The sequence below is a fragment of the Poecilia mexicana genome, unplaced genomic scaffold (assembly GCF_051168715.1).
Source record: "Poecilia mexicana isolate PSO_F unplaced genomic scaffold, ASM5116871v1 scaffold_5, whole genome shotgun sequence".
In the NCBI taxonomy this organism is placed as follows: domain Eukaryota; kingdom Metazoa; phylum Chordata; class Actinopteri; order Cyprinodontiformes; family Poeciliidae; genus Poecilia; species Poecilia mexicana.
In genome coordinates, this window is record NW_028263374.1 from 10,582,486 (window position 1) to 10,602,439 (window position 19,954).

General features: G+C 42.4%; 1 protein-coding gene across 1 annotated transcript; it reads right to left on the reverse strand.

The window, feature by feature from the left end:
- Positions 1-14,354: 14,354 nt before the first annotated feature.
- camk2n1a (calcium/calmodulin dependent protein kinase II inhibitor 1a) lies at positions 14,355-17,194 on the reverse strand. The gene is made up of 2 exons (XM_014971324.2): positions 16,573-17,194; positions 14,355-15,777 (listed from the first exon to the last, which is right to left on the reverse strand). The coding sequence occupies exons 1-2, from the start codon at positions 16,739-16,741 to the stop codon at positions 15,707-15,709; spliced, it is 240 nt and encodes a 79-aa protein (XP_014826810.1). The 5' UTR covers positions 16,742-17,194; the 3' UTR covers positions 14,355-15,706.
- Between the last annotated feature and the right edge of the window lie 2,760 nt (positions 17,195-19,954).

Genomic DNA, 19,954 nt, shown 5'->3' on the forward strand with positions numbered 1-19,954 from the left:
AGACAAGTTTCCATGGTTCTGCTGAAGAAAAGCAGTCCCACAACTTTATTGTTGCATCATGTGGATGGTGTACTTAGATGGTGTGAACTGTTAGCTTTGTGTCCCACGTAGCATTTTGAATGTAAGCCAGAAACGTTTTATGTATCACTGAAGCATGGATAACGTTTCAGTACCATTTGTCTCTTCCGTGTCCAGAACAACGATTGATACTATTTCACAAAAATGACGCCATGTGCGAAACTACACTGCCCATGGATTTATTTTCTGTGCTCATGTAATTTTTTTTTTTTTTTACCAAGACAGCTTTCAGAAACATGGCTGTCCATTGGTAGTTAATTAATCTGAATCAAAGGGAGACAAATCCTGTAAACACGAACAAGCTGTAAGAACGGGTCCTTGGGTGAAAGGCAGACAAGCGATCGGGGAGGAAGCGAGATTAAGGGCGGATTCTCTCCAGACCTCTTCATCCCACTTTCTTCTGGTAGAAGTCATTAAGATTCATACCCCTGATTCTTCACTTCTTACTGCTCTCTTCATGCATCTTTATCAGAGAGGGAGAGTGAGAGAAAAAAAAAAAACAACAAATAAAAAAAAACAACAAAAACCTGCACACCCACGCCAGAATCTAAAATGGTGATGCAGCACTTGTTTTCAGTCAACAAGCGAGAGCATACTGAGAGAAAGTGAGATAGGGCCAGAAGAAGTGCAATAGATGGGAAGAGTTAGGGGGCGCACAGCTGGTTTGTATTCCTGAGGCTTAGCTTAGAGGCTGCTGGTGCACAGTGGACATTGCTGAGGAATTTCAATGTGGGTGCAACAACTTGCTTATGTTTGAATCTCTGTACTTTATAAACTTGGGTGTTTTACCAGCAACTGTTTCATCAGATCGAGTATCATCAAATCAACCACAAATTCAAGTTGTATTTTTTTTTTCACAGCTCGTAAGTTGTGCTTTAGAAATATTTATTACACGACCTTTTAATGTAAAATGAGTGCATTTTAGTTTTCCCATATGCTCTTTTTTTGTGTTTCTTTCTCTGAACAACAAAACATTTTTCCCTAGCAAATGTACAATGACAATTAAAAACAAGCGGAAGCGAAAATTTCCACAGGCAGCAGCAAAAATCCTGCTTACTCTGGTTTGCGTGTACATGATTTGATGGCATCAGAAGAGGATCAGGAACGGTTTAGCTAGCACTAGTAAACACTATGGTGGACAAGGGTCTTCTACCAGATTTTGGAACAGATTCCAAACCAATTAGAAACGATTTGAGTTTGAACGGGTTCAACCTTATGGGCCTGAAGTACCAGTCTGACTCAGATGAGATTTCCTCCCCAAGTCTGGGGGTGGAGACACTGAAACAAACTGTGGTGAAACTTTAACTGCTACAAATATGTTCATAACCTTGTTTGAGTTTTTCCATTTGATTGATTTCCATACATATTTGACACAAACCACATTAAATGAACCATTTCATTTAGATGTCCCCAAATGGCTGGTATTACAATTTTGTGCTTTTTCTGTTTTATAAGACAATGATCCCAGTTTGGATCTATATATTGAATAACATAGTGGTTCAATGTACAATTATAAGAATTTACTGCATAAGACAGTGCAGATCCAGCCCGGTGTGGACTTTGGGGCCAAAAGCCAAATCTGATTTGGGCCCACACTGCCTTTCAAGACTTTAAAATCTGTTAATCACAGAGTCTGTTTTGGCTTAACAGTCAATGTTTCCTTGCTAAAATGTGAAGTAAACAGATTGCAAATATTAGGAGGTTTTTTTTTCTCTCCGTCATATTTGAAGCATACATTGTTTTATAAAGGATTCGACAAATATGGGGAGGAGTGCAAGCATGCACATAAAGTGGTCTTTTATTGACTTAGAATAAAATGCTTGATAAACACACAAAACACAATGCTCTGTCTATCAGCCTGTTGTTTTTCCCCTTGACGCCAAGGCTTAAGAATTTCATTCATATGATGAGTCTCACCCTGCGTCATCACACACCTGGGTCTTTCAGGTAACTATGGAGGCTGAAGTCGTCCTTTGAGGTCTCTGTAGTAGTTTTTTAAACCAATGAAACAATCCCTATTCTATATGCAACAATATCAGACATTGCAAATCCACAGTACAGCTCCTAGTCCATATATGGCAGTCACTTCCTGAGGCCTTTTTTGGTGTCATAAAAAAGCTTTTAAAATTACTTGTCTGCTTTGAAAAACAATTAGAAGGCCAATTAGGATTATATGCAAACTGATGATTTAGTTGAGTGGCTTAAATACAATTATTTTAACAGCAGGGATTTTTGAAAAAAAAAAAAAAAAAAAAAAAAATATATATATATATATATATATATATAAAAATTCCCCTCTCACCCTCCGTGGGTGGTCTCTTTCATCCTCTGAGCTCGGGTCCTCTACCAGAGGCCTGGGAGCTTGAGGGTTCTGCGCAGTATCTTGGCTGTGCCTAGAACTGCACATTTCTGGACTGAGATGTCTGATGTTGTTCCTGGGATCTGTTTGAGCCACTGCTCCAGTTTGGGGGTGACTGCCCCGAGGGCCCCGATGACCACAGGCACCACTGTGGTCTTCACCTTCCAGGCCTTCTCCAGTTCCTCTCTGAGGCCCTGGTATTTCTCCAGTTTCTCATGCTCCTTTTTCCTGATGTTGTGGTCACTTGGTATTGCTACATCCACCACAACGGCTTTCCTCTGTTCTTTATCCACCACCACAATGTCCGGTTGGTTCGCCATTACCATCTTGTCTGTCTGGATCTGGAAGTCCCACAGGATCTTAGCTCGGTCATTCTCCACCACCTTTGGGGGTGTCCCCCATTTTGGCCTCGGGGCTTCCAGTCCATATTCTGCACAGATGTTCCTGTACACTATGCCCGCCACTTGGTTATGTCGTTCCATGTACGCTTTCCCTGCCAGCATCTTGCACCCTGCTGTTATGTGCTGGACTGTCTCAGAGGCCTCCTTGCACAACCTACACCTTGGGTCTTGTCTGGTGTGGTAGATCTGAGCTTCTATTGCTCTGGTGTTTAGGGCCTGTTCCTGGGCGGCCAGGATGAGGGCCTCCGTGCTGTCCTTGAGTCCAGCTTTCTCCAGCCATTGGTAGGATTTCCTGATATCAGCCACTTCAGTTATTTGTCGGTGGTACATCCCATGCAGGGGCTTGTTTTCCCATGATGGTTCCTCCAGCACCTCGTCCTCTGTTCCCCATTGCCTGAGACATTCGCTGAGCACATCGTCCGTTGAGGCTTTGTCCTTGATGTATTTATGGATCTTGGATGTTTCATCCTGGACAGTGGCTCTCACACTCACTAGTCCTCTGCCTCCTTCCTTACGGCTCGTGTACAGTCTCAGGGTGCTGGATTTGGGGTGGAACCCTCCATGCATGGTTAGTAGCTTCCGAGTCTTAACATCCGTGGCCTTCATCTCTTCCATTGGCCAGCTAATTATTCCGGCAGGGTATCTGATTACTGGTAAGGCATAGCTGTTTATTGCACGGATCTTGTTCTTGCCATTGAGCTGGCTTCTCAGGACTTGCCTTATTCGTTGGAGGTATTTGGCTGTGGCTCCTTTCCTTGTGACCTCATCGAGGTTGCCATTTGCTTGTGGTATTCCCAGGTACTTGTAGCTGTGCTCTATGTCTGCTATCGTTCCCTCTGGGAGTGAGACCCCTTCTGTGCGGACGACCTTCCCTCTCTTTGTAACCATCCGGCCACACTTCTCTAGTCCGAATGACATCCCAATGTCAGTGCTGTAGATCCTGGTGTGGATCAGTGAGTCGATGTCTCGCTCGCTCTTGGCGTACAGCTTGATGTCATCCATGTAGAGGAGGTGACTGATTGTGGCCCCATTCTTAAGTCGGTATCCGTAGCCAGTCTTGTTGATGATTTGGCTGAGGGGGTTCAGGCCTATGCAGAACAGCAGTGGTGACAGAGCATCTCCTTGGTATATGCCACATTTGATGGACACTTGTGCAAGTGGTTTGCAGTTGGCTTCAAGGGTGGTTTTCCACAGCCCCATCGAGTTTGCAATGAAGGCTCTTAGAGTCCAATTAAGCATTCAATGATCCAGGTGTGTGGCATTGAGTCATAGGCTTTCTTGTAATCAATCCAAGCGGTGCACAGGTTGGTGTGTCGGGTTTTGCAGTCTCGGGCGACTGTGTGGTCTACAAGGAGTTGGTGTTTGGCTCCTCTACTATTTATGCCGATGCCCTTCTGTGCCGTGCTCATGTATTTATCCATGTGTCCGCTTATCTTAGCCGCTATGATGCCTGACATGAGCTTCCATGTTGTAGAGAGGCCGATAGTTGGATGGGACTGAACCCTTTGAGGGGTCCTTCTGGATCAGGATTGTACGCCCTTCAGTTAACCATTCAGGGTGAGTCCCATTCTGTAGCAGCTGGTTCAGTTGAGCTGCCAGTCGCTCATGGAGGGCAGTGAGTTTCTTTAGCCAGTAGGCATGGATCATGTCCAGTTTTTCATACCCGAGACTCTTTCTTGGATGGTTACCGGGGCTTGTTCAGGGAGGTTGCTGTGGTCCTCTCGTAGAGAGGTTAGCCACTGTGCCTTGCTGTTGTGGGACGCCTCCCTTTCCCATATGCCTTTCCAGTATTGTTCAGTCTCCAGCCTTGGTGGGTCTGCTCTGTTGTTAGTACCCTGCCATTGAGAGTACACTTTAGCTGGTTGGGTGGAGAAGAGCCGGTTGATCCTCCTGGCTTCATTCTCTCTTGTGTATCTCTTTGGGCGGCTGGCCAAGGATTGGAGCCTTTGTTTGGCAGTTTCGAGTGCTTCAGGTATGGGCATCTGGCTGTACTTCTTGGGTACTGATCTTTTCATTGCACCCCTTAGGAGCTCTGACAGCTGGCTCACTTCCCTCCTTGTTATCTTGATCTAACCGTCTTTTCCATGATGGATATTGGGTCTCATGGTTGCTCTTATAGCCGAGCATTTCAAGGATCACTGATGCTGAGTTGTATATCAGCTCATTGGTTTCTGTTATGGTGTTGGTAGGGATTGTTCTCAATGCTGCACTCACATCTTCAATGAGACTTTCTGATGGTACTTCACTCAGCCGTTGTAATTGGCGTCGGGGTTGCCTGGTGTTCATTCGGGCCACGAATGAACACCATTCGTGGTAGTTCGTTCATTACTGGGGCTGCATACCCAGTCTCGGGGTGGGGAGTAGTTAACTCCCCCCTGACCTTACCTTTGGGCTCCTCCCTTATGCCGTAGCATTTGTGTTGTACCTCGTCAATCTCAAGTTGTGATAGCAGTTGCCGTTTGCGGATGTTGGAGCACTGAGCTACTAGTTGTTTGGCAGTCATTGTAGACTGTGGGTGTCGAAGTAACCATTCCACCCTCAGTCTTTGCATGTAACCCCTCTGACTAGGGTTACTTGAGTAGTAGCATTCCAACAGATCCATGTTTTCGTCTCTCGCCCATTTCCGTCTTGTTCCAGTAGCCCATTTTTCATCAAGGTGCTCTGGTTCCCCAGCACCTGACGCAGACCTTGTTTGGCCGGGCGACGTCTGAGCCGGCATGTCGTGCTTATCAATGTCTCTCATGGTATGAGGTAGGCTATATAGCTCTAAGGGTCTTGCCTAAGGACCCACACTGCATAGCTCAATTGCACTGTTGTAACTTGCACCAGCCTGGATTCGAACCCCGGTCTCCCGGGTGGTAGACTGGTGTCTACCCACTGAGCTATACAGTCAGCTCTATATATATATATATATATATATATATATATATATATATATATATATATATATATATATATATATATATATATATATATATATATATATATATATATATACATGCTAGAGAAATGCAAATCTTTTTTTCCTATTTCAAAAAAACATATATAGTATATTTGCATCAACTTGTTGATTTTAATTGTACACAGTCAAATATGAAATGCTAGACTATTGTGGAGCTATGCAGCAGTTGTATGCACTAAGTCTGGACTAAGTCCTTTGATTGAAATCTGCTCAGGGAGCTTTTTGTTGTGTTGCGTGAAGTTTGCCTGTGCATATCTGGGTCCTCTGTGACTTCCTCTCAGAGTCCAGCATTATGCATCTTAGCGTGCATGCAGCACGCATGAGTGGCTGAATTTTTTCTATTTGCCTCAGTGACAATCAAGCAAACCTGTCTAGGTATGCGCTCCTGGCCATTGGTGGCTGCAAACAGTCCCCTGCCTGCTGTGCAATCCACAAAATGGATGGATGAAACGACTGCTTACCAGCCGGTGTGGTTAATACAGAAGAACAGGCATGTTCTCTCCGTTTCTAAGAATCAGTTTTGCTTGCCAGTATTTTCCTGGCAACGATGAGCGTTGGATTTCATCTTTCCTTCTTTCACAGCTCAGCTATTAACCCCAGCAATACCAGCTTGATTCCCGCGTAGCTTGTAGCATAGAGCTGAGCACCCTTGAATTCTCCTGAAAATCTCCAACAGAATTGTGCAGACTTACTCGTTCGCTCCGACATTAGCAGTCACTGACAAATCAGGCGGCCATGTTCGCTCACCCAGTTGGGCCAAAAGAGCCTCGGGGCTGTCAGGCCTCAGCGCAACAATTTTCAATTCCTTAATAATTTATTGATGGCAGGCAGTCAAATTGCATATCAATTATGTAGTAGGGCTCAGTACAGTGTTGATACAAAATACCCTTTGAGTTGGGCTCATTCATGCTCACAGACCTGCAGACATATGTACTATGTTTAGTCCCACGCGGTCGAGGGCCGGCACGCTGCATGCGTACAGTCTGCATCAGTGAGCCGTGTAATGCTGGCTGATGGTAAAAAAAAAAAAAAAAAAAAAAAAAAATGCCTCTCATGTTTTCATTTATGACTCTGTCTTTGAAGATGTGCTCAGGACTCAGCCCCAGAGGTGAGAAATTGAGCTTTGTTTTCAGTGGGTGGGGAGGGGGCAGGGGGGCGGGAAAGTACATCAGCTCCTCTACAGAGGTGACAAACACGTGCGAAGCTTGACCACTGATGACAATGTTTATTCCAAGCCCTGACTCCAGAGCACTGTGTTTTCAAATAATCGTCTTCTAAGGTAAGGTAGTATTTCTGTCTAAATAAATAAATAAATAAAAAATAAACAGGCAGAGGAAAGAAAGTTTTGCACATTTTGCTCCAAGTCCGTTTGGACGGCCACACCGTGTCCGAGCATGAGCCAATCACACATGTAGAACAAATGAAGTGACCAATGGCGCCGTTCCATCTAGGTCAGCATCTTTTATTCAGGAGGCACACGTACACAGTTACATGCTATCCTGCCCCGGGGGCCCTGCAGAAACCCACTCCGCTACGCAGAGATGGCCCACCATTTTGTTCTGTTTTGAAAATGATCTCCATGCATGAGATTAGCCAGGGGGGCCTGGAAAGCTCTTCCCTTTGTTGAGCATCTCGGTCTGGATATTTCATGGGTTGTGTGTGTGTGTGTGTCTGTGTGTGTGAGTACATCTGTGTATGAATGCACAATTTAGTTTTGAAAATGTCTTTCATTGGAATTTCTGCACATGAAAGTGATCGTCTGCTGCGGAGCGTTAGAGAGACGCCGTCGCTGCGTTTGAATATGTCTGCAGATGCAGGAACAGTAAACACCTCAGCGCTAGTGAATATAAGGAAGGGTCGTTTGTTTGCTTTTACGCAGGTATTTTTTATTTTTTGTAGGAATGAAGTAATCAACACGTAAAAGAGTCTTCATAAGAAATATAAAAAAGTTTGTTGGGGAGCCACTGCACCAAAAATGTAAAACGCCATCTCTCTCTCTCTCTCTCTCTCTCTCTCTCTTTCTCTCTCTCCGTTTTCCCTCCACAGAATTAAAGCAGCAACAAAGCAACTACAGACAGAGAGAAAGAGAGAGCGAGGGAGAGTAAGATGGAGAGTCGGGGAGAGAGAGAGAGAGAGAGAGACTGGGGAATGTGGTTGCTATAGTAACCATCTGGTGGGTCTGAGCTGCTTCTCCCATAGCTTTCATTTCATCATATTGAGCCCCCGTCTCTCGTCCTCTCTCCCAACCCCAGCGCTCTCACTTTTGTTTATCCCTCTTCCTCTCTCCCTCCATCTCTCCTTATCTTCTCATCTCCCTCTCGTGCCATTCTCTATCTCACTTTCTCTCGCTCTATCATTCCAAGCTGCCAGCCCCACCTCTCTCTGAACACAGAGTGGTCTTTCCATCTCTGTCTTTTTGGCTGTCAGTCCTGCTTTTTATTTTTTTTTTTTACTTTTTAAATCACCATTCCCTAACAGACCCATCTGTTAAAAAAAAATACAGACAGAATTCAGGTTCAGGCACTTTTTGGAGATGAGGATGAGAAGAAACTCTGCTTGAAAGATTGACGTCATGCAATTCAGATCTAGCCAGGTTGTTTTTTACCCACCATAGCTGTGACAGGGTAGTTATTTCTTTGTCAAATGTTTCAGCAAACAGAACATTCTGCCGTAGTATTTTTCCAATGGTTGACTGCATGCGTTTCCTTTTTCCTCCTTATCGGCAGTCGCCCTTGTAAATTCCCAGCAGAGACTCAATCAGCCCCGAGAATACCTGATCCCAATGTTAAGTGAGCTTGCACACACAGCACACATGCTCCAGCTGATATTTACTCGTGTGTGTACTCACATAAAAATGAACACAAAACCGGTGTGTCAGAGTGTGCCAAACCACAGAGGAGTGCGCACACAGTGGAGGGGATATTTAGTTTTGACTCAACCATTTGCATGCAGTACACATGACATAGCACCCATTGATTCACAGTAAAAATAAGTAAAGGTGACACTTTTTTTTTTCTTCTCGTGAACGCTTCAGAGTGTGAGATCACTGTCCACATTTCCATGCGGCAGATAAAGGTCACATTTTAGTGTGCAGCAGGAAGGACCTGATTTCTGGGTTTCTTTGGGATCAACCTTTGCAGGGTGTGGTTGTATCCTTTATGTCAGTGACCTGTGAATGCTCCCTCTCCGCCGCTGCCAGTCTTTCCTACTTGAGTATCCCTGCCTCTTCCCGTCTCTCGCGATGCTCCTCTTCCTCCGCTTTCCGTATCTTCCTTTCACCTGTCACAGCTTATGTAACCCAACAGCGATCCGGCGCTTGACTTTCATCTGCCCCCTTCGCAGCACCGGTGATTACTTTCTCATGAGTGCTCACTTCAAAGCCCGTTTATCGTAATATCTTCCAAACACTAGCGGAGTGACTTAAACTCCCCACTACATTAATTACAATAATGGGGGACCAATTTATTGTGAAGTGTAATTTAAGCACAAACTTGAATTAGAGGTGGAAGACGTCCACAGCGCGGTGATATCATTACTCCTTGGCCTTTAAGTCCGCTTGGCGTGGCTGACTAAACTGGTCTAGTTATAAAAATGTGTTGTTGAAGTGAGCGGGACATAAAGCACGCAACACGATTTGTTTCAAACTCTGCCCTCTGATGCACTTTTGTATGACCTTAAAACTTTCCAACAGACGTTCCTCTTGCCGGATTAGGACCGTTAAAATGTGGCTGAACCGAAGCAAATTTGGAAAAATCTCATTTTCATTATGAAGGCAACCATGTTCTCTGTGCTTGCCAAATGCCTATTCCCTGGCGCTTTCGTGCTCAGAGGTATCCCCTCTGTATTACAATGTTTCCTTCCAGCTTCCACAGATTTTTATAACAAATACGGGGGGCGGGGGGGTTATGAAATCAGCTTCAGACTTGCTGTTGCAGAGGAAAAACAGCCAGGATTTTCACCAGTGTGTCAGCAGGAGTACGATCCAGTATCGTACGATATGATGCAAGATACTCTTTATTGTTAGAACAATTCTGAAATTTGCCATGAGTCGCAGCACTGTTGTTTATAGACATGCAAACACAAGTGTTAGTTTGTCATCCTGCACTTTAATGGCGATGCTGCGACGAAGCGCTCCGTTCAAATATCTCATCAAGTTCACTCAGATAGAACCATACAACCAAAGTCTGAAATCTTGGTGTTTTCCTGAACATATTGTGGCAGAAATTAGGTATTATTTTATAATGTGACTGCTAACCTTATAAGCAGCTGTTTACAAGTGTTTTCTTCTCCTTGTTCTTCTCAGCACTTGTTCTGAGATCCTTTTGATTTCTGCCGGAGCAGTGGCAACATGCAACACACATAACATCCACACCACCAACAGCATTGCAACAACTTCTTTGGACCGCCGCTGAAGATTTGCACATGATTAAAACAGTCCGAGGACTTTCATGTATTCATACAGTTCATGCATCCCCGGAAGATCTTCTCAAAGACCCTGCAGAGACCGTGCGTGGTCCGGTTAATTTTTAATGTCATGGTGCAGCCTGGTGCAAAGGGACCCAGCTGCAAAGTGCTCATCTGACTTAGTATATGTGAACGTTAAAATGCATGTTAGGATTTTGAGAATCTTAAACTGTGAGCGTTCTGCCCACTAAGTGGGTTTTCTGCAGGTGGAATTTGGCTCCTAAGAACTCTTCTGATTGTTTATTTGAGTCTATAAAATATTTCAAGGTGTGCCTGTTTGGGGTCAGATTATCAGATTATAGTGAAATAACGATGATCACTTCCATATTCCGACTGTAGCATTCCTCACTGGACCACTAAGGAGATTAGGAGTAATTCTGTAGCCACTATAATCAAAATGCAGGATTTGAGGGATCCCTTTGCTTTTTACCCTCATAAAATGCTTCTTATGCGATTGCTTTATGAGAAACATTTTTTTTAAATTAACTGTGGGAAGGACTACTTTCTATATAGTGATACATTTCAAGTGATTTTCTATGTGATTTACATGTCTCTTTCTTCTTCATGCATTCAGTCCTTTTCACTTATTTTAAGCACAGCACTTATTTTTATAACTTTCATCAGATGTTAATGTTTTTTGTCATTTTCCCTGAACTGTATGTAGCTCATATTGTCTACTTTCCCAAAGAGTCTAACATTATTTAATTCACTAATTCATCAGGGGGTTTCAAACTCCACCTCATGAGAGTTGCTGTCTTGTAACGTTTGGACGCATCCCTGGTCCAACACTACGAACAAATGGCTGCATTACCTCAGCGTGTGTTTAGGTTCTGCAGAGTCCTGCTAATGACCTACATATTTTATATTGGTGTGTTCAAGCAGAAATGTATCCAAAAGCTGTTGGACACCAGCCCTTACGACCATTGCTAATTCATCTTCAGGGCTTTTTCTGGCCAGTAAAATATGTGTGTGTTTCAAAGCATTATAAGACAGAGTGTTGTCCTGTATTACACTATAACAGTACAGCTTCACCTGCAGCACTTTCTTCCAGAAACTGGCAACAGGTCTGCAGTATTCAACTTGAAAGGTCCAACTGGCTCGTTTCACAGGTTACACTCGCCGTCCGCCTGGCTCCTCCGTCAGAGTGATGCTGCGTATCCGACCGTTGTGGTCGCCCATCTTCACACTCCTGCTTGAGCTGCCCAAAAAACTCTTAGCATGTTCAACTGGTGGATCTAATACAATTAGAAGGCAGTGATCAAACTTAAGACTGTTGGGATTGGACCACGAACATAATCGCTTTCTGCTGCAAAATACACACTCCAAAGTATTGTTTCCTTACAAACGTAAGGTAAAAGAGAGATTGTAGCCGATGTTCAGAGCTTATTAAACAGAATCCTCACTAATATGTATGTTTTACGAAAGATCAACTATTTTACTGATACATCTGACTGTTTAAATTGACTGAGAATAGATATTTCAAAATCAGACACTGATATTGAAATACTTCATTGATCATTTTCATTTTTGCAAATACTAATCATCACTGTTCATTAAAACAGGACATAAGTTCCTGCTTTTGAATGTGCCTATATATATATATATGTATATATATAGATATAACTTTTTTTTCTCGTATTTTTCTCTCTATTTCAAACTCTTCCGTACCATACTTTGAAAAAGGTGCACCGTTTCTCAAATATTGGGGTAGATTTTATATCTCAATTTTTTATTTTGTTTTGTTGTTATGATGTAAGAGCAGCAACAATATTTTCCGGGCTTCCTGTTTGGTCATCTATTATTTATAATAGGAGCAGAGACAACATCACACCCTCCATGTGTGAGAGAAGTCGTTGACCAACAGGCGCTTACTGTTATGTAAATTGCAAGCTGAATGAGTTCTTAAAAAGTTACCTAAATATGTTAGTTAAAATAAGATCCTTTGTAGCAATGCGCATTATTACCTTTACTATCTCTCTGTGGATGTTTTCTCCAGAGTTAAGATTCTTTTGTTTTTGAATCTGACATTTCCAAAAGCTGTGAACGTTCGCTAATCTAGCACATTTCATGGCAAACAGAGGTTGAAAACTCAAAAGGGTTCAGCCTTCCCGTTACATCCTTAAAAGTCTTGCTCTCTCACTGCCTGAATGAAGATTATTTGACATGTCACAGTAAAATGTTTCATTTTATCCTCCAACATCTCAATGCTCAGGTGTTTCTTTAAGAAGACCAGATTTGTAGTCATGGCCCATGATGGCTTCATGATGGCTATTGTGGTCTGTTTGAAGTTAATTTTAGGAGCTATGTTTGGCATTTTATTTTGCTATGCTGGTTTACAGTCTGTATGTTGTCAAAGGCCCATCTGGGGATGAGCATTGCAAATTAGCTACGGCTATAAATATCATAGAGTTCAGTATTTGTTTAGACTTAACACGTATTCCTATGCAAAGAAATGAAAAAGGAAGGAAGTCCTTCCTGGGAAATGTCACTGTACGGTTCAGCAGTGGATCATGGCTAGTTTTCATATAATTTTATTGAAGTTAAATCATCATTTGAAAATTGCAGTTTGTATTTAATCTTTAGTGTGACAACAAAGCAAAAACAGATTTAAAAAAATATATAAACACTTTTTTTTTCTCAGCGCTGATGGTGTGGTGCTTTTATTGATCAAAGGTTGAAATTTGTTTTTATTATTATTATTTCTAATTGATTTCTTGAGGCATTGTGTGTTGTTTGATTCCTTTGGAAATGACTAAATTAGCCTTCCTGGTTCATTACAGTAATCTGAATAAGTCATGTCTGTTATTCATACAGTTTGTTTTTTTTACACAGATTTGGGTTAACACGTGAATTCTGGCCACATCTTTTTACACGTTCAGCTTCTTCATGTGCTCAGCAAAGCTCCAACACACTGACAGCCAACACACCATTACTACCCAAATGTGCTACCTCTGATCCCGTGTGAGGGGACAGCTTGCTGCCAGAGAAGCCGGCGCTGTCATGGTCGACTGCCATCTTGAAAGAAGGGACTGTTTTGGAGGGATAATGCGGTCCTGCTGCTTAGCGAACAGATAAAGAGAGCGAAGAACATTCCATTAAAGATAGCGATGATATCAAGCTGAGGCTCAGGGAAGACTATTCGAAACCCACCGCTACACCACAGAGTGCAAGGTGCATCTGTTACCATGGCACCCGGCTCAGGCAGCCCCTTTCATGTCTGTCAAGATGGGAGGGAGAAGGGATGGTGGTGGTTATGGGAACTAACAACATGTTCCTTTCGCCTGCAGATGGAGGGGAAGGAAATGGACATGCAAGTTCTGGGATGTGCGCGTTTGCATGCATGTCCCCGGGAGAGCCAGGCGGCCCAGGTTGAAGATGCCGTGCGCTGACAGAGGCTCGTCACACAACATGAATCATTCAGTCACCATGGCAGAGCTGGAAATGTCACGTCTCATCAGCGTTCCTCACGCCCGGGTGCCCTCGACATCCCAGGCAGAGGTGGGGTTTAAAGGGAGGACTCGATTAAAGAGAGAAAGCGGAGCTTTTTTTTTTGTTAAAGCAAACAGACATTTATTGCATTGGGAAGCAGTGTTGTACATTATCCCCACAAAAAAAAAAAGAAAAAAATCTTTTCGCAGAACTGTAGCACTTAATGAGATCATAGTCTGTTGTGCAACTGTTTGAGCTCGCCTTTGTCTCAGCAGGACAAAGTGTGCATCTCAGATTCTCCGTGGGATTATCCTGTCATCGTCCTGCGCCTCTTCCACGTCCGATCGCCCTCCAAAGAGTGGGATGCTACTTTTCTCACAGTGGAAAAAAATGCCGACTTCGCCTTTCCTTGGCAGCCAGATAGGCAATACAATAACAAACAGGAGAAACTGTACAAGCAACATGTCCAAAAAGTTAAGCCGGGCTACCTGCTACTGTCTTTAACTCTCTGATACAAAACTATATTTTCATGTTTTTGCTACAGATTTCAAAGTTGTTGTTTTTTTTTTGTTTTTCCTTCCTTTTTTTTTTTTTAAACAAAAAGCAACATCAAATACATCATTCCTTATTGTAAACCACAATCAACACTAACAGTAAATAGTACGTTATCATAATCTTTATTACAAGATATTAGGCCACTGTACAAATCAGTGAGAGTCGTACAGTACAACGAAGAATTAAGACTGTTTCTTGAGGTCTTTGTCATTCAAAGCTGTATACGAGGTGCTTCAAGATTACACAAGAGTTTCAGAACTGCTGCCATGCATGCATGAATTCATATTCGCCATGCATGAGTTGGTACTTTTAAGTGTTTTTTTTTTCTTTTTTTTTTTTTTTTTTACCAAAAAGAGCCCTAAAAAAATGGCAACCGAAGGGAAACGACTGAAATCAACGCGTAAATGTATTAAGCACAAACCCCCCCCCACCTACAACAACAAAAAAAAAAAAAAATGGTATTCAGTAAACCCATGAGATTTGGCACACACAATAATGCACAATGCAATATAAATAGTTGTTTTTTTTATCAATAGGGTGTTTACAGTCAAGTTACAGTATCAATCGATCCAGGTGAAAGCCTGGGTAAGCTTACAAACAGGTGGGAAGTTCACTGTTTAGAAATGACTCGTTATAGCTGCAAAGTATGGTAACAAAAACACTCAGGCAACATCGAGAATCCATAAGTGAAAAACAACATCACTCTCATTTGCTCAGTTTTTCTCAACATACAAAAAAAAAAAAAAACAACAACAACAAAAGAACGAAACCCTCCCTCGGGCTTTACGTCACTTCAAAAAGACATATTCCCCAGGGTTTCCAGAATAAATTAAAGTCGTCGACACGGAACAAAACCAGCTCACCAGTTCTCACTTTGTGCAAGAAAATATGGGCTACCCTTTCCATATGTACAAAACTATGGTATTCGCTTGCCCTCAGTCAAAAAAAAAAAAAAAAAAAAAAAAAAAAACGAAGAGCAGAAAGGTTTGATTGATAAGATATAGGAGAAGTGTGTGCTTTAGTTTATTATAATAGATCTACCTCTGTATCCTGTCCCTGATTTCTGCATTTCGACAGCATCGCCTCCATCCTTCACCTCGCTCCCCACCGCTTGCCTCCTCCCCCAGTCTCCTCTCCTGTGACTGGATTTATGGCGAAACCCTGTAATCAAGGGTGCGTTTGTGTAAAATGTGTTATGGGGGGTCCACCCGGAGGTCTCCACTTTTTTTTTTCCTTTTTCTTTTTTTTGCTGTCGCCTCCCACCCCTGGCCAGCTCTTGTGCATCCATCCATCCGGCTGGTCATGACAGACTGGGAAGAGGAGGAGGGCGTGGAAGTGCTTGCTTGCTGCCACATGAGAGAAAGTGCTTATATACAGTGTCTTTGGATTAGGACTGGTAAATATCGCCATAGAAAAAAAAAACAAAAACTGGATTGTCTTTCGGTGGGTTCGGATGCCTTAAGCCTCTCCTGAAGTCTTCTCTGTTCCGTTTTTCAGCGCTTCGTCGCCATTCTCTTCCTCGATCACAACTGTGGATGACAGGGAGGGAAAGTTAATGAGGATGAGGAGGATGGTGGGGTTTGGGGTGGTGGCAGGGGGGTCGTCGTGGTGTGGCGTCTTGAAAAATTCACCATCAACTAACAAGAGAGCATGAAAAGCCCAGCGCTGTGTGAGGAAGACGTGACATGTGCATGCATGTGAGAGTAACCTAGTGCACAGCAGCGCTCAAACAACTGCATCTGATGCACTCCTGCACATGTGCATGCGTGAGTGTCTCCACTGCAGACCTACAGGTGTACTTCCTCCCTGACTGCCATGTTTTTGCTTGTAACTGCATGCATTTATGTGCAACCTCCTTTTTATGCATTGTAATTAAAAGAATTTGTTAATTAAAAAGGGTCATACAAAAGATAATAATAATAATAATCAGGAAAGACTCAGCTTATAGAAAACTCAACCATGCCAACCTTTCATCAAGGGGAGAGGTTGCGTTAAGATCAACTCTGTTGAGCAACATTGAAGTGGCAACGCAGTGCGCATCCAACTTGTGTTGCAATGCGAATTATTTAACAATCTACGCAACACACATGCATGCAAACAGTAGATTTGTGCACCCAGCTGAATCGATGTGGTAAAATAAATAAATAAATAAAACATCAAAACAAAACAACAACAACGAAAAAAACTGGTCGTTGCATCCTCAGCCATGGCTGCAAAACATCAGCCAAAAGTGCGCATTCACCACATCCCCACGTAAGCCAATGGAGATAGGGAGAAAACTGGGGGGGGGAGAGAAAAAAAAACCGTCTTAATTATATAATTACCTCGTTTGCTTCTGCCAATTTGTCCGAGTTTCGGCGGACGCTTGTTCTGTGAGCCGTTGAAGAAGTTGTTGGTGTCTTGAAGGCGACAGGTGAAGGAAAGGTGTCCCTCGTCGCCCTCATTTCCATAATGACTCATTTTCTCTTCGTTGAAAGGCAGCACTTCCGACATCTCCAAAAGGCGTCTTATTTACCAAGGCGCGACGGATGAAATAGGCAATATATGCGGTAGCCAAGCTTAAGCCCGGTGTGTCGGTAACAAACAGAGTAGAGAGGGGAGGGAAAAAAACAACTACAACAGAGGGAAAGAAACAACGCGATCCGCTGGCACGACCTAGCCCTTTCTGTTTACCCCGAGGACACGTGTCTAGCTCCGCTGGTACGCACCAGAAAGAAGAGAAGATAAAGCAGGGAATGAAAAAAATCTCGTCAGTTTCCCCAGTCGTGGAGCTTCGGCAACATTATTTTAAAAATCCAGATGTTTTGTGTTTCGTTTGTATGTTTTGTTTCCTTCTCTCTTGTTCTCTGTCTCTCTTTGCGCGTATATGGATGTGGAAATGGAGGCGCGCGTATGTATGTATGTATGTATATATAAAAAAAAAAAGAGCCGTGAAGAAGCGCCCGCTGAACCCGTCGCACGGAAAATCTGAGGAAGAAATGCAAATCGAGGAGCGATGCAAAACACCGATCCCGGGGAGACCTGACGAGGGAGCTGTGTACAGGGAGGGGGCGGGGGGGTTCTGGTGCAACCCAGAAGGGTCCAGCTGGAGACAACCAGAAAGCCCCTTCTCTGCTAAAAGAAATCAAACTATCGACTATTCTGAACAAGGACGTCAACAAATTCTGTACCAAACGAGACGAATCTATATGTTTGTTTGTTTGTTTGTTTACTGCAGTAGCACGAGTCTGAAAGACATCAAATTGTTAGATCTCCACAATTTCACGAATTTATGCGCATTTTTTTTTTCTTTGTATCTTTTGCCGTGATTTCTTTTCGAGGAGGACGTTTGTTCATCGCCAGAGGATGGCGGTATTTTCATAAGCTGTGGATGTGACATTTGGCCCCTTGTTGCACTCTCAGCTGTAACGATATATATATTCCAAATTTATTTCCCTCCATTGTTTGATATGGACAAATTGTCAGAAATGAGCAATCCAAAGAGAATAGCTTACATTAGTATATATTTTTTAAAACTCGTTCACACTTTATGACAGAAAAAAAAGCCCACAAACTTTGATGTCTTTTAAGAGAGCCTTATGTAGATTAAATTATTTAATTCAATATTTAATTTGCATGCTGTAAATATAAGATGACTTTTCTCCTTTGTCAAGCTAATGCCCAGATTTTAAATGTTTCACCACTGCTCCAAAGTCTGCATTCACAGGATCTTTTATTCCCAGAGTTTATTTATCCAGCCATAACAAATAAGGATATTATTTGTTGTGCACAAGGAATTTTAATGCCGAATAATTCACAAAGTGGAACAGAACAGAGAGAGTCAGTCCCCACTCAGCCCTGGGCTTCAATTGGAGGATGAAACCAAGTGAAGAATCAGACACACAGCTCTGGATTTATGCTAAACTGCACCCACTCTGGGGTTCTTATCCTGTTTGTATATCAATATTTTTCATGATCACGTGTGCCCAAACCTGTCTTGGGTGCAGCAGTTGCGGATATGTGTGAGTCGTGGCAGCTTGTGTGCGAGCAAAAATAAAAACCCCGAGTCCAGATGAAGCTATCAAAAAATGATCAAATCCGGATACAGACAGTTTCCGCTGAGAGTATGCACAGTTTCACCTCCCCCCAAGGAGATAATGATCAATTATGCTCTCGGTTACTAAACATTTATTAGTTGTACTATTACAGTGAGTGCTCCAATAAAAGTTAGCCCGAAGGATTCTGCCACCTGAGCTGTGGATCTCTGCAGCTCCTCCAGCTTTAAGGATTGCTTATCGTCTGCTTCTCTGAATAATGCTCTTCTTGTCTGGACAGTGAGCTTACAATTCAGCAACATCCCGAAGACGACTGGTTGCACTTGATTTAATTAGAGGTATTAGAGGAAACAGGTTTGAATCCATGACGCATGCATCAGATTTTTTTTAATGTAAAAAATGTTGGCAGCTATTTATAATTTTCCTTCCATTTTACAATCATGTGCTAAGCCCTAATCATGAAAAAGATGTATGACAAAAAATGCTGGGTTTTATGTAGGCCCATAAAATATGCTGGACGTCAAGCAAAGAGCATGGCAGCTTTTTGGAAAATGAAGCACATTCTTAGGCAGAAATCACTGTATGATTGCGCATAGATTTAGAGCAGCACATACATAAACAAACGGTTCATAAGGTCAGATATCAGGAGCAAACAAGTTTTTTTTTCTTTTTTAATACTTTCAAAATCTAACATGTTGGTGGAGGAATTTCAGCAAATTTAGTGACACTGAAAAATGTTTTCCTGAGAGCAAAGACATTTTTCGGACTGATAACCCGAGCTGAGCTTGGCTGCGTTGTTCTTTTAACAGGATTTAAGTTTAAAGTATTGACTTTAAATCTGTGTCTGACTGGGCTAAACTGACTATATGCCTTTCAGATTCATCAGATATTTGTATTAACTTAATTTTTGTTTCGCAAAGCTCCTGATTCACACATTTGATGTGAATCAGTGTTATATAATTAATCCGACTTGCATCGGATGTTGTCATTTATGCACCCGTGCATATTTTAAAACCAGTCCAATAATGTATGGAGCGATAAAGATGCTCACAGTAAGGAAAGCTTATGATCTGAGCTCTGTTTTAGAAAACACAAAGCAGGGACAAAAATGACGAGTTCATGCCCAGAAACATATGGAGTGAATTAATAAAAAAAAAAAAAAAAAAAAAAACCACACATATATGAATTTGATTCAGGCTAGCAGGGACCACCCACCGGGAGGAGACCCAGAGAAAGACCCAGGTCACGTCGTTTCTGGGACGCTCTGGGAACGCCTTGGGATTCTCCTGGAGGAATCGGCCAAGGTGGCAGAAGAGAGAATGATTCAGCTTCAATGCTGTGTGATAATCATCTAGGTTTAAATACCAAAAGTAGATTTGAGCTACACATTTGTGAGTAGATGTGACATGGATACAGTTATTTAGCACTAGTTCTATTAAAAAAACAATAGAGTGTTTAATAGTAAAACATTTATAGGTGATGTTAGCAGTTTAATGGTGGTGCACGGCCTTGTTTTATAGATATTGTAGCTGTAAAACTATGATCAGTATGAAATGTTAATGACATGTATAAATGTTTAGGCTTAATGCACTTTATATGTAGGATTAGTTAAATAGTTGTGTAATTTAATTAGCATTCCTTTTCAAGGACAGATTGATTCAACTTCATTGAT